Source organism: Diplotaxodon limnothrissa, linkage group LG7 (assembly GCF_057381915.1).
Source record: "Diplotaxodon limnothrissa isolate DT_005_m linkage group LG7, D_limnothrissa_male_GT1.1, whole genome shotgun sequence".
Classification (NCBI taxonomy): Eukaryota; Metazoa; Chordata; class Actinopteri; order Cichliformes; family Cichlidae; genus Diplotaxodon; species Diplotaxodon limnothrissa.
Genome location: NC_140602.1, coordinates 45335984 through 45351420, shown reverse-complemented (window position 1 = coordinate 45351420; position 15437 = coordinate 45335984). Strand labels below are relative to the sequence as shown.

The 15437-nt window shown below is 43.9% G+C and overlaps 1 protein-coding gene across 3 annotated transcripts; it reads left to right on the top strand.

Moving 5' to 3' along the window:
• Positions 1 to 1157: 1157 nt before the first annotated feature.
• osbp2a (oxysterol binding protein 2a) lies at positions 1158 to 15000 on the top strand. 3 transcript variants are annotated; one of them, XM_085358197.1, is made up of 14 exons: positions 1158 to 1318; positions 2232 to 2437; positions 9164 to 9414; positions 9551 to 9719; positions 10449 to 10569; positions 10660 to 10726; positions 10809 to 10946; positions 11046 to 11291; positions 11425 to 11545; positions 11676 to 11779; positions 12342 to 12437; positions 14013 to 14197; positions 14308 to 14525; positions 14861 to 15000. In XM_085358197.1, the coding sequence occupies exons 1-14, from the start codon at positions 1158 to 1160 to the stop codon at positions 14998 to 15000; spliced, it is 2223 nt and encodes a 740-aa protein (XP_085214323.1). The 3 variants fall into 3 exon arrangements, with proteins under 3 accessions (XP_085214323.1, XP_085214322.1, XP_085214324.1); XM_085358196.1 differs by having other exon boundaries at positions 10401 to 10569; XM_085358198.1 differs by lacking the exon at positions 1158 to 1318 and having other exon boundaries at positions 9551 to 9749; positions 10660 to 10722; positions 10787 to 10946; positions 14308 to 14552; positions 14867 to 15000.
• Positions 15001 to 15437: the final 437 nt, after the last annotated feature.

Genomic DNA, 15437 nt, shown 5'->3' with positions numbered 1-15437 from the left:
CCTTCATCTTAAAAATAATTTTCATGCATTTATCATTTTAGTAGAATTTACTTAGTATTTAAATAAGAGGGTCTGTTATTCTGTAAGCGTTGCGGGAGCAAGAGCACCCACTTATTGTTCTAAGACAGAATAAGAGTCCAAAAATCCAGAAGTTTAATCAAAAACAGGCAGTGGTTACATACAGGGAATCAGACACCATCAACAAACAATCCAAATGAGGAGCAAGCAACATGTAAATGCTATGAAACATCCAGAAGCACAGAAGGAATATAAAGAACACTGGACTACAAAAAGCAGACGATGATCTGCGAATAAAGGAAGTCTAAGATTATATTCAATATAGGTGGCATGAAAGTAGACAGGACAAATCACAAAGAAGGCAACATAAGACAGAAAGTGACAACAGAAGAAAACAAAAACTGCTACTTGACATACTCAATATAAAATAAGAGGACTGCATATAAGCTTGAATATCTGTTAAAGCAGTCCCACCCCATTTAATAAACTCTGGAAACGCCCCTGACAGGCACGTAAAGAAGCAACGGTGTCCTCTTTCGGCGTCACGCTCGCAGTGCACCTGAGGGCCCATAGAGGAAGTAATCTTTTAACTCTGAATTATAAAACTTCTGCCTCCGGAGTGTGTTTCAGCTCACAACCCCGACAACAATTTCTAAATTAAGACTTCTGTAAATGTGATTCGGTGGTTTTGCAATGATTTTCTGCAGCGATGTAGAAATATGCCATATGCCACACGCGCACGCGCGCACACACAAACCCGCATCCTTATGCTACAACCCTGCGAGAAGGACGTCATCACTCCCCCCCTCCCCTTCCTTCACATCCTCTGCCTCTGTCCCTGCACGCAGTCAAAGTGCAACCTCTGAGTAGTTTCGTGCAATAATATGCTCTGTTGTTCCGCCCTGGCTCCTGAAACAGCCGACATTTTCAAAGTGTCTCCGGGTGGAGGGGCACACTGCCTCATCACCACACAGCTGCAAGCAGGCAGTAGCTTAAGCGAAGGGTACAGTGTTGCAGTGCAATAATCTGGCTCACTCGCAGCTAGCTTATCGGTACAGCTGTTGACTGGCAGCAAGTCCACTGAAACTGCACCGACTCTCCTCCGTCCATCCCGCCGGAGCACCGGCCGACAGGGGCAAATGAACGAGCTGGTGAAGAGTTTACCCTCCCCGACTCTGCCCGGGCTGCACCTCCCGTCCGTGGATACCCACAAAGGCTGGCTCTTTAAATGGACCAACTACCTGAAGGGCTACCAGAGGCGGTGGTTCGTGCTCAGTAACGGCCTGCTGTCCTACTACAGGTGACGGTGATTTACTCAGTTAATAATATCAGAAATAATAATGGAAGCTGTTAGCAGCATGTCAGAAATTAGTTTTATTTAAAAGGAAATTAAACTTTTTTGCATACCTTATCTGGAGGAAGAGGTTTAGTAACAGCAGCCTAAATAAATAAATAAATGAAAATCACATGAGTCATAACTACAATGAGATGACCCGTGAACGATGTTAAAAACTATATAAGTTTAAACATGGTGTCTAATAGCACTTATTACGTCTATCTATCTATAAATAGATAGATGCTGCCTGTCTCTAAGAATAACTTTATTGATCCCAACAGGAAATTCATATTTCTTGAAATATCATATCATAAAAGTCTTCTATAGTATTATATTCTATAATAGAGTGCTAGATATATTAATTATTACATTATTATATATAATAAGGTAATAAATATCTATCTAGTGAACAGCAATCTAGTCTTTCTAGAGGGACTGGCCCTAGCATAATACAACTAATAATATATAACATAGTATTCATATAATTTTATATGTAGTCTCTATGTAGATAGATAGGCAGACAGACAGAGAGGATAGATAGATAGATAGATAGATAGATAGATAGATAGATAGATAGATAGATAGATAGACGAACGGGCGGACGAATGGACAGAAATTTAGCCTTGTAAGTCATGCAAGGCAAAGCTGTCATTGTTAACCTACAGTACATATTGTCCAGAGTTGTCTCCTGAGGGAAACTTAAACTTGTTTGGTATGACACTTATTGCGACTCTTTTAAAACTGAAATAAGTCAAAAATGGAGCTGCTCCATTTTGTAAATGGGGCACATCAGCATGGAGCTGAGCAGAGAGGCTGGTGTATTCTTGCCTTTTTTTTTTTTTGTTCTGCTGTTACACGCTGCTGTTATTCCCCTCAGGACTCAGGCAGAGATGGCACACACTTGTCGGGGAACAATTCCCCTGGCGACGGCGCACATCGAGGTGGGCGACACCTGCCACTTGGTGTTAACCAGCGGAGGCCGGAGTTACCACCTGAAGGCCACCTCCGAGGGAGAGTGCCAGAAATGGGTGTCAGCACTGCAACAGGCCAAAGCCAACGCCACTCTCCTCATGCATCACTCAGGTGAGACAGGCATTTTATACTCTTTGTGATTCGTGTTTTTGGACAGTAAATTTTAGTGTAGTGTTAGTGTTACTGTTCTGTCATGTACCTTTATTTTATGGGTTTCTTTTGTTGTTGTTTTGGGGTTTGGGTTTTTTGGGGGAGATTTAAACAAAAACACCCACACCAGAATTTGCACTTTAAAGGAACAGCATGGTTCAGCCGAGAAGCTCTGAAGCAGTCAAACTAATTTTAGCTGTAACATGAATGCAGGCTGACACAACCAAGACCCATTTTCCTAAATGCATATTAGATTTCTACACATTCTCTGTGCTGACTTTATAGTTATGTAAACAGAAGGACACAAGGTGGCAGTGTTATTCAGTATGTCCTTATGAGAACAGTCCGTTGGGGGCAAGGGGTGTGATTAAAGGTAAAAAGAGGAAGCTGTATTTAATCTTGTCATATTAAATTACACCTCACCTTCAGCTATGATCATTCTAATACTCCCTTTTTTTTTTACCTTCAGACAAATAGAGCATCTTTCTGTCTTACACAAATGCAGAATCACACATGCAGCTACCGCCACCTACCCTCCCCACCACGCTGTCTCCTTTCTCCCTCCCCGTCTCCTTCACTATGACGACAGTGAGTGCTGAATGAAATGACCTTCCTGTAGACTCCTCCTCCCCTTTCTGAAAGCAGGAGGGGTAAGAGAAAAAAAAAAGAGAGAGCAGGAGGGTGTGAGCATTTTCATTGAAAATATTTTTCCACTATACACTCTGTGGACAATAGGAAGACACGAGGGCAGCCTTTTTCAGTGACTGTGTCACCTTGTAAGTAGCCTGCTCATTATATTACCAGTGGCAGGATTAGAAGTGAGACAGTCGCCGTGCATTTGCTTGCATGCTTTTTTTGCATCCATGTATGCATTAGTAATCATAGCTTTATGTTTATGGAGTTCAGTAAGTTGGGCAGTCCCTTTAATTTACTGCACATGCACAGCAGAGCCGTCGTCAACCGTCTCTGTGTACGTTGCCTAGTTCGATTTGATGTCTGCAACACCCAAAAATGTTGTGTAAAATGTTCGAACTCGGATGTGTGAGATGTACATGAAATACTGGTTCAAATATAGAGCTTAGCCCATTTACACTGTTTTATGCATTTTAAGACTTCCAGAAATGGTCTTAAAGTGCTGCTGCTCCATGTTTTTGGGTAATTATTTTCATCATAGGTTTATGTTCCATATATTATGTGTCGTTCACACAGCTGTGGCTGATGTGCTTGTGTGCATGTGTAAGAAGAGACAGTGCCTTGTGTTTTTTGGTGTGATGTGATTATAGATTATCATCGAGTGAGCTTTTTCATCTGGGCTCATTAGCGGGACAAATTAATTGGCTAAAAGTCGATTCGAACAGCATCTGTCTGTCTTATAATAGCTATTACTAAAATCTTTAGGCTCCTCTGAAATATGTATAAATAGGTGTGTTGTGAAAAAATAATGTTTCCCGCTGGTGTTGAAGACAAGATGAAAGCGTGAGGATGAATCCAAACAGCCTGTCCTGGAGCCGGCTTTCAGCACACACAGTCAGACTTTAAATGGTTTTTCCATGCTGAGGAAGCTTACAGTGCATCCCCTGATTTTTAACTCTCTCCTCCCACACTGTGTCCATATTGATGCTCCCGCTATCACCTGTGGGTGTTTTCTTTTTTTTTTTTTTTAAATGATTCAACGATGAGTCACCAATTGAACTCTCCAAAGTCCTGTGTGGAAAATAACCAGTCAGTGCACAGACTAGACCAGTATCCCTCTGCCCTACATGTATACTGTTATTCTATGTCCGAGCACTTCCATATAAAAACATCGGATGGCAGATGGCCTCAGATCGCAGATTCATAGCGTCTTAACACCTTGAGCTCCACCAGCAGAGTGCGATTATTCTCTCTCTATATATATGTGGGTCATGAAACCATTACAGATGCCTGAAGGATTTTTCACCCTCTCATTTTTAATCTTCTCCTCCAGAGACGTTCTTAATCCACTTTGCCCTGATTGTTTTCATTTCTTTGCCCCTTTAGATTGAAGTAGTTTATGTCCCGTACATAGGCAAGGCTTTCTTTCAAGCACAGCAGGACCTAGAAAAGTTTCATTGCATAGGATGGAAGCAGTTACATGAACTTAAAGCTGGGTTGTTTGTTTTGGCATTTATTGCTCGCTATAGATATGGGTCTGTTTTTATACTGCATAAGAAGTTTTAATAGAGCACAGAATTGTGAGCAGGTGCATCATTCAATCTTCAAAGTGCTTATGCAAAGAAAATGAATATATATATATATGGGGCGGTTTTATCCTTCAAGCTTGGGTCCTCTACCAGAGGCCTGGGAGCTTGAGGGTCCTGTGCAGTATCTTAGCTGTTCCCAGGACTGCGCTCTTCTGGACAGAGATCTCCGATGTTGTTCCCGGGATCTGCTGGAGCCACTCGCCTAGCTTGGGAGTCACCGCACCTAGTGCTCCGATTACCACGGGGACCACCGTTACCTTCACCCTCCACATCCTCTCGAGCTCTTCTCTGAGCCCTTGGTATTTCTCCAGCTTCTCGTGTTCCTTCTTCCTGATATTGCTGTCATTCGGAACCGCTACATCGATCACTACGGCCGTCTTCTTCTGTTTGTCTACCACCACTATGTCCGGTTGGTTAGCCACCACCATTTTGTGCGTCTGTATCCACCACCCTTGGGGGCATCTCCCACTTTGACCTCGGGACTTCCAGGTTATACTCAGTACAGATGTTCCTGTACACTATGCCGGCCACTTGGTTATGGCGTTCCATGTATGCCTTGCCTGCTAGCATCTTGCACCCTGCTGTTATGTGCTGGATTGTCTCTGGGGCATCTTTACACAGCCTGCACCTGGGGTCTTGCCTGGTGTGATAGACCCCAGCCTCTATGGATCTTGTACTCAGAGCTTGTTCTTGTGCTGCCATGATTAGTGCCTCTGTGCTGTCTTTCAGTCCAGCTTTGTCCAGCCACTGGTAGGATTTCTGGATATCAGCCACCTCCTCTATCTGCCGGTGGTACATACCGTGCAGGGCCCTGTCCTTCCATGATGGTTCCTCGTCTCCCTCCTCTTTCTTGGGTTTCTGCTGTCTGAGGTATTCACTGAGCACTCGGTCAGTTGGGGCCATCTTCCCAATGTATTCTTGGATGTTCCTTGTCTCATCCTGGGACGAGACAATGATATATATATATATATATATATATATATATATATATATATATATATATATATACCTACAACCACGATTACCGACACTAACAAGCTGATCTACAATACGGCAACAGTGATCAGTGAGATGCTTGGCTACAAGTTGAACAGCGACAAGGGGCAGTACCCTCCATGGAGAAGGAGGCTAGAGGGCAAGATCAAAGTAGCACGGAGGGAGGTTAGCCAACTAACGGAGTTGCAGAAAGGTGCGACAAATAAGGTGCCTAAGAAATACAGCAAGCTGTCCATACCTGAGGCCTTGGAAACTGCCAAGCAAAGACTCACAGCCTTGGCCAGCCGCTTGAGGAGGTACACCAGAGAGATAGAAGGCAGGAGAATAAACCAGCTGTTCTCCACAGAACCAGCAAAGGTGTACTCTCAGTGGCAAGGGAACAATAAGAGAACAGCACCACCAAGGCTGGAGACGGAGCAATACTGGAAGAGCATATGGGAGAAGGATGCAACCCATAACGGCAATGCTCAGTGGCTAGAGGATCTGAGGGCTGACCACAGCGACCTCCCTGAACAGGGTCCAGTAACCATCACAGTGGCAGATATCCAAGAAAGGGTCTCCAGTATGAAGAGTTGGACAGCACCAGGGCCCGACATGGTTCACGCCTACTGGCTGAAGAAGCTGACTGCACTCCACGAGCGTCTGGCAGCACAAATGAACCAGCTGCTAGTTAACGAGAGACACCCGGAATGGCTAACTGAAGGCCGGACGGTCCTGATCCCCAAGGACCCCAAGAAGGGACCGGTCCCCTCCAACTACCGACCAATAACCTGCCTCAGTACTACATGGAAGCTCCTGTCAGGCATCATATCGGCTAAGATGAACAGGCACATGGGTCAATACATGAGCGGGACACAGAAAGGAATTGGCAAGAATACCAGAGGCGCAAAACACCAGCTACTGGTAGACAGAACAATCAGCCGAGACTGCAAGACCAGACTGACCAACCTGTGCACTGCCTGGATTGATTACAAGAAGGCCTATGACTCAATGCCCCACAGCTGGATACTGGAATGCCTAGAATTGTACAAGATCAATGGGACCCTAAGAGCCTTCATCAGGAACTCAATGGGGATGTGGCGTACAACACTAGAGGCCAACTCCAAGCCCATAGCACAAGTCACCATCAAGTGCGGGATCTACCAAGGAGATGCTCTGTCCCCACTGCTGTTCTGAATAGGCCTGAACCCCCTCAGTGAGATCATTAACAAGACTGGCTACGGATACCGACTACAGAACGGAGCAGTTGTCAGCCACCTCCTGTACATGGATGACATCAAGCTGTATGCCAAGAGTGAACGAGACATCGATTCACTGATCCACACTACCAGGCTATACAGCAATGACATTGGAATGTCGTTCGGACTGGAGAAGTGTAGTCGGATGGTAACAAAGAGAGGGAAGGTAGTCAGAACTGAGGGGATTGAACTACCAGAAGGCAACATTGCAGACATAGAGGACAGTTACAAGTACTTGGGGATCCCACAGGCGAATGGGAACCATGAAGAGGCCGCTAGAAAAGCTGCAACCACCAAGTACCTGCAGAGGGTCAGGCAAGTCCTGAGGAGTCAGCTGAATGGTAAGAACAAGATCCGGGCCATCAACACGTACGCCCTGCCCGTGATCAGGTACCCTGCTGGGGTAATAGGCTGGCCAAAGGAGGAGATAGAAGCCACTGACATAAAGACAAGAAAGCTCCTTACCATGCATGGAGGGTTTCACCCCAAATCCAGCACCCTGAGGCTGTACGCTAAGCGGAAGGAAGGGGGCCGGGGACTGGTGAGTGTCGGCACCACAGTCCAGGATGAGACAACGAACATCCAAGAATACATTAGGAAGATGGCCCCAACTGACCGAGTGCTCAGTGAATACCTCAGGCAGCAGAAACCCAAGAAAGAGGAGGGAGACGAGGAACCATCATGGAAGGACAGGCCCCTGCACGGTATGTACCACCGGCAGATAGAGGAGGTGGCTGATATCCAGAAATCCTACCAGTGGCTGGACAAAGCTGGACTGAAAGACAGCACAGAGGCACTAATCATGGCAGCACAAGAACAAGCTCTGAGCACAAGATCCATAGAGGCTGGGGTCTATCACACCAGGCAAGACCCCAGGTGCAGGCTGTGTAAAGATGCCCCAGAGACAATCCAGCACATAACAGCAGGGTGCAAGATGCTAGCAGGCAAGGCATACATGGAACGCCATAACCAAGTGGCCGGCATAGTGTACAGGAACATCTGTGCCGAGTATAACCTGGAAGTCCCGAGGTCAAAATGGGAGATGCCCCCAAGGGTGGTGGAGAATGACCGAGCTAAGATCCTGTGGGACTTCCAGATACAGACGGACAAAATGGTGGTGGCTAACCAACCGGACATAGTGGTGGTAGACAAACAGAAGAAGATGGCCGTAGTGATCGATGTAGCGGTTCCGAATGACAGCAATATCAGGAAGAAGGAACACGAGAAGCTGGAGAAATACCAAGGGCTCAGAGAAGAGCTCGAGAGGATGTGGAGGGTGAAGGTAACGGTGGTCCCCGTGGTAATCGGAGCACTAGGTGCGGTGACTCCCAAGCTAGGCGAGTGGCTCCAGCAGATCCCAGGAATAACATCGGAGATCTCTGTCCAGAAGAGCGCAGTCCTGGGAACAGCTAAGATACTGCGCAGGACCCTCAAGCTCCCAGGCCTCTGGTAGAGGACCCGAGCTTGAAGGATAAACCGCCCGCAGGGGCGTGCTGGGTGTTTTTATATATATATATATATATATATATATATATATATATATATATATATATATATATGTGTGTGTGTGTGTGTGTGTGTGTGTGTGTGTGTGTGTGTGTGTGTGTGTGTGTACATAAATAAGCAAAGTGAGGTACAAAAAACTGTTACGCCTAACTTTCCATAAGTGAAAATGGGACTGTAAATGAGATACTTTCAGGTAAAAGCATTGTCATAAATCTCTCCATGATGCTTTGTAATCAGCCCAGTCTCTTTACACTCCTCCATTAAAGCTTCAGACTGATGGTTTGGCTCACTCCAGCAAACGGGTACAGAGAGAGATAGTGAGGGGGAGACAGAGGAGAAAAGGGTAGTGCGTCATCTTTTTTTTTTCTCCTTCTTCCTCTAAAAATAGCCTTGCCTCCTGATTGCACAGACCTACGTTTCCAGGGCAACAGTGTTCATTCACAGCTTTCCAGTGTTGTAGAGAGGAAGATTTGTGGTGGATCAGGGTGTGAAGTGTTAATATCTTCTTCTAGCCAGTCCCCATTAATGCTCTCTCAGCTTGTCTCGATCTAAATTTTAAATGCATTTCTCAATCTGCCATTACATCCCAGTGCGCTGTTTACTACACCATCACAAACACCCACTCTGTTTACATGTAATAACCTCTAATGATGCTATTTTAGTAAATGAATAAAATTCTGTCCTGGCTCTATTTTTTTTTTTTTTTTGTGCATGTGTGTTTGAAGATGACTCGGGGGATGAAGTCCCAGTACCTCAGGAGGATCGTACTCTAACCCAAGGGGTGCTTAAGACTCTGGCCAGCAAGCTAGATGACCTGAGCACCTGTAATGAGCTGATAGGAAAGCATGGTGCTGCCCTCCAGCGCTCCCTCAGTGAACTCGAGGACCTGCGTGGATCCACTGACAGCACAGACAAAGTGAAAGCCGTTAATGAGCGAGCCACCCTCTTTCGCATCACCTCCAATGCTATGATCAATGTGAGCCATTCAGTTCTCCCCCAGTATGTAGCCACTCTAATGGGAGGCTAGCAGAAATGCTTTTTTTTAACAAAGGGGGAATAGAGCTTGAGGGTGCCGCCCGCATTCTTTGATGTGTTTTGTGTTCACACCTCAGGCTTGTCGTGACTTTGTGGACGTGGCAGAATCTCACAGTCGGAGGTGGCAAAAGGCCCTGCAGCATGAGAGAGAACAGCGTCACCATCTGGAGGAGACCATCGAACAGTTAGCCAAACAGCATAACAGCTTAGAAAGAGCCTGGAGGGAGAATCCCACCTCATATACAGGTGAGACTCTGTCTGTCTCCCAGACATCCTGTGTCACCGAAGAGCAAATGGGCCTCTTCAACGGGTGGTGCACAGACAGGTTACTTGAGTTAGACTTTAACCTTTTTTTAAGTATATTTATCTACAATCTGCATAAGAAACTACAGTAAACAAATAAACTATTATTTTAGTGATTTTTGTTTTTTCTGATGTAGTTTGTTATGTTTTACTGTTTTTGTGATCAATGTTAGTCTTTGGGAGCACATTTTTTCTGTTTGGTATAACTAATGCTAACAGGTTAATGGTTACAACCTGAGCTTTGCGCACAAAAGTAACAAAGCGGCCAATGTTGATGTTGAAGTGTAGCTTCAGTGTTTGTTAATCGTCCCTGGGCTTGTGCGTATGTGTCTCTGAGCATGGAAGGCCTTTTTGCAGTGCACAGAGTGTGAACACAGAACACCTACAATCATTAACTGCTGTAAATAACATTTATAAAGGTAAATAAGACCTTTATATGTTAGTTATGTGAAATGCCTCATGTCAATTAAAAGCAACCTGCAAAGCAAACATTACGAAGCTACTAATAGTTAAACAACTTCTTCATACCGCTTTGAGGCAAGTATTAATGAAAGTTCTATTACCTGAAGCAAACATACAAGTCTTTTTAGTCTCCATTATTTGCTACTTCCTGTGTGGATGTAGAGGATGTGCAGGACTCTCAGCTGACCTGTCCTGTGCTTGCTGCCGTAGGCGTGGAGCGATCCCAGGAGGGAGATGCGAGCGACGAGAATGACGAGGCAGAGTTCTTCGATGCCATGGAGGACTCACCTGCGTTCATAACTGTGACTGCTACTGGTAACATAGAGCACAAGTGAGAGGCATCATCTCTACACAGTTACTGTATGTCTAACCCGCTGAGCTATTTTTGTGAATGTTTTTAATATTTGTTTTTTTCACTTAGGCGCTCAGGAAGTAATCAGAGTATGATGAGTGGAGGCGTGCCCAATGACTGGACTCACAATGAGAATGTACGTCACAAGAATACGGATATTAATGAAAAACACTTTACCGAGTAGCCCTATTCATCTTAGCTTGTCCTTTTCTCTACAGGACACCTCAGGCGCAAACCACATGCAGCTACGAAGAACAAGGCGCAGCCGTATTCCTGACAAACCAAATTACTCCCTTAACCTGTGGAGCATCATGAAAAATTGCATTGGGAAAGATCTATCGAAGATACCCATGCCTGTAAATAGTGGACAAATCTGCATTCTCCACTAATGAGCTCTAGTCAAAGCTTAATGTGGCGGGAACTTAATTAGATGTGTATGAAATGTGCAATTGCAGGTAAACTTCAACGAGCCGCTGTCGATGCTCCAGCGTCTGACTGAGGATCTGGAGTACAGTGAGCTTCTGGACCGGGCCGCTCGCTGCGACTCGTCCCTGGAGCAGATGTGCCTGGTGGCTGCCTTTTCTGTCTCTTCCTACTCCACCACAGTCCATCGCACAGCCAAGCCTTTCAACCCTCTGCAGGGGGAGACTTATGAGCTGGATCGGCTGGATGAGTATGGTTATCGCTCCATCTGTGAGCAGGCAAGGAATCACTTAATTACTGCGTTTATGCGTCTTTGATCACATTTTATAAACAATGGAGAGGAGAGCAAACACCCAACATATTGTGCTTATATTGGCTCTACTGACACCAGCTGATACAATTCACTTTCAGGTTAGTCATCACCCACCAGCTGCTGCCCACCATGTGACGTCACAGCGAGGATGGACCCTGTGGCAGCATATCACTATAGACAGCAAATTTCGTGGGAAATATATTTCAGTGGTGCCGTTAGGTAAGAAGCAGTCAGTGTTCACGATGACAGTCACTTTATATGAGCACAAATGCTACTACATCTGAGATCTGATTTATAAATACACTGAAATGTCTGTGTGATGTTTTGTATGCATTTTTTTTTACCATAGGAAACATTCACCTGCAGTTCCACTCGAGTGGAAACCACTATGTGTGGAGCAAAGTGACTTCCACAGTGCACAATATTATTGTAGGGAAGCTCTGGATTGATCAGGTGTGTTCCTCTTGGACAGCAGTTCGCAAAGCTTTCTGAAGGTCCTTTACATTTTTTCTTTATGTATTAGATTCTTTGTCATTCATTTGTGGACTAGTCTTTGTAGCTTATCATGTTCAGAGGAATATTTTTTATGCTTGTTTGTTTATTCCGTTAAAATGGGCCTATGAATTACTCCAGGATAAAAAAACAACCTGAATGAAGGGATTTAAATTGCATCTCTATGTACTCCATTTCTTTTTGCTAAATCTCTTTAGTCAAATATATTAAAAAATATATAGATAACACAGTTCGACAGGCAGAAAATAATAATTTTGGACCAACAGTGACAATATTAGCTGAAACTTGGCATATCCTTAAAAAAATCTGGGGAAACTGAACAAGTGGTAAGCCTAAACAGGATCCACAGCAACTGATTTGAAAGTAATTTCCTTAAGAAATAAGGAAAGCATCCAGCAAACAAAAGCAAAATTTCTTCTTTCTTTTTTTTCCAAGCATAAAGGAAAGTAATTTTAGTCACTGTACACTTTTAAGTCACATCTGTTTTTTTTCTTGTTGGCAGTCTGGGGACATTGACATTGTAAACACCACAACCAAGGACACCTGTCGTCTTAAATTCTCCCCCTACAGCTACTTTTCCAGGGAAGTCCCACGCAAAGTAAGTTTCTGATGAACTAATAGACAACTACAACATTAACTCAGTCTTACATTTGCCGAATGTCTACTGCTACACAAGCCCTTTAGAGAGAATCTGTAATGCTGTTTTAACAGATACAACTTTCTCCTAATATTGACTAATATTGAATATTGAAAAAAATGGATAACCTACTTAAAACAAGGATTACCAACCTTACAGCTGGAGAAATAAGAAAAAGGAGGGCACAAAGTGTCAAACTAACAGAACAAGAACCTCTCTTTGAGGGCTATGATGTGTTGAAGCACTAAAGATCATAAAGGCAGCAAAATTCAGGAGGGGTGGCAAAAAATGTGTGATAAATTAAATACATTTAAAGCACATTTTAAGTACGTTGAACCAAACAACAGCTAAAAAAAAGATGAAAGAAATATCAAAAGTAAAAGATTGCAATATTTCTATTAATATTCTCAGCAAGAGCCAACAGCCAGAGAGCTGGGAAGAGATTAAAGTAAAATATAGTCTTACAGTCGGCCTGTAGGCCTTTTCTTCTAACCCAAGAGGTTACATAGAGCCAAAACACATGGCTGAAAACTCCATCTAGCAGCATATCTCCCTTTGGAACGCCAAATTGCCTTTCACGGTTCTTTTTCCATGAGTTCTTTTTCTATTTCTGCCAGCCTTAAAACCAGTAACACGCAGCAGCGAAAATCCCCCTTAATGGAGAAAAGCAGCAGTGTTCAGCAGCAACAGCTCTACTAATTTCCAGTGCTGATTTGTGTCTTCACTTTATGTTGTGGAAATTACATCTCAGTAGACTGAGCTGTCAGGTTTAACCAGAGCTGATGCATCAGAGGGAAACGACTGCTTGCACAAAGAGAGAAACCAGCTTCATCCTTGTTATGACAACTTCTTTCTATTCCTAAAAAAAATTCCTGAATCACTCCCGAAAGAAAATATCTTCAACTGTCACTCTAGGCTGTCTACCCTTCGGTAGGGTGTTGATATCCCCAGACACCCCGAACCATCACAAATATGAAAAACACAGTCATACACAAAACAGATGATTAAACATATTTAATTAAAACACTTAAGTGAATAAGGTTATATAACCTGCTTATCAGTATTCTCTCACACGGCATAATAGAACATAGAACAAGTAACTAACACGAATAGGAAAACAGGATCATTAAAAGAAGAAGAAATAAAAGAGGATCAGCTGGGTCAGACTCGGGCAGACCCCATCTGAAAAGCTGGCTGTCCACCTGTTTTTCACATGATTTCGGAGCTCATCTAAGGTACTGGCAGGATGTAAGGGCATGGGTAAAATAAATTCTTATCACAGGCAATGATATTAATTAGGTATATTTTATAAATCCCAGTAATGCTGTTTCTGTGGTATGCAACCACGCTCTCATTCTCATATGGCTTCCCAGTCGCATGTCATTAGCTAGTGCACATGCAGTTTCATAGTCGGACATTTTCAAACAGCAAAAACTGAAACTAAAATGGATTTTAAAAAAAGAAAGTAAATAAAAACCTAAAGACCCCGATGAGGGCTGATCTCTTCTTGTGTGCTATGTTCTTTGTTATTTTTAGGTGACAGGAGTGGTAGAGGACCGAGAGGGCACAGCTCATTACATCCTGTCCGGAACCTGGGATGACAAAATCGAAAGTGCCAAGATAGTGGATAGCAGCCAAGGATGCGGAGGCTCCGAAGGGAAACAAAAGACGGTTTATCAGACTCTTCCGCCCAAACTGCTGTGGAAGAAATATCCCCTTCCGTATGTAATACATTTTGTGCTCTATCTTAATGATTGAGTGTGTCGGTGTGCTATTTCTCCTTCTCGGTCTGCATCTTTTGTCACACTGAGTTCTCTAATCCGTCCTCCAGAGAAAATGCAGAGAACATGCACTTTTTCTCCTCTCTGGCACTGACCTTAAATGAGCCAGAAGAGGGCGTCGCACCCACTGACAGTCGCTTGCGGCCAGACCAGCGGCTGATGGAGGCTGGTCTGTGGGATGAAGCCAACAGTCAGAAGCAACGTCTAGAGGAACGACAGAGACTGGAGAGGAAAAGAAGGGCGCAAGCTAACCAGGCCCTGGAGGAGGGTGAGTGCAAGGAAATGAACAAGAACAGTGATGACAAAGACTTTTCTGGCTTTTGCATCATTTGTGCCAACCTTCAGCACATATCGAGCAGCTGTTCAGAGCTTTATTTTGCAGTGAGCTCATAGCAATAACAGATTTTTCCTTATTTAGAAACAAAGAGCACAGATGAAAGCTCTGTTGTTATAAAATGAGTGACTATTGATCTTTAGCTTTGGTCAACAGCTGACAAAACCTGACAAAAACTTGCAGTAATTGGCAAATTTTACAATATTTAGAGTCTATGAAGAAAGAACTTTGCAATATCCTGAAAATGAGCACATATGTTCTGTCTTTAGGGCAAGATATTGAGGGTTACCAGCCACTGTGGTTTGAGAAGAGGACAGACGAGACAGGCGATAACATTTTTATCTACAAAGGCGGCTACTGGGAGGCCAAAGAAAGACAAGACTGGAGCCAGTGTCCTCAGATCTTTTAGGACAACATGCCTCTTGCTCCACAGCATCAGCCAGGCTGAGCATTTCCTCGTGGTTTAAGGATACTCTGAAGGATGGAGAGTTGTGTGTATGAGTTTGGATGTACATGTGTGAGTGAGTGAGACAGCTAATCTCTCCAGGGATTTTCAAGCACAAAAACATCTGGTTCCTAATTTACTTGCTCTTCCTCTGTTATATCTGCATTTCAAAAAAATGCATGGCCTCAGTATAAGAGAGTTAAGAGCTGCGAATAATATGTACACTAAAGGGAGTTTAGTGTACACGTGATCAGGTGTGTGGGGATAATTCTAGGCTGAAGACCGATGTCTTATTTTCTTCAAAACTGGCACAACTTGCTGAGATCTCCCAGTGATGCTGGGTTTCAAAAGAAATTTAGCAGGACAAAGCCTTCTTCTGTGCTAGAAGACTTCAAGACCAA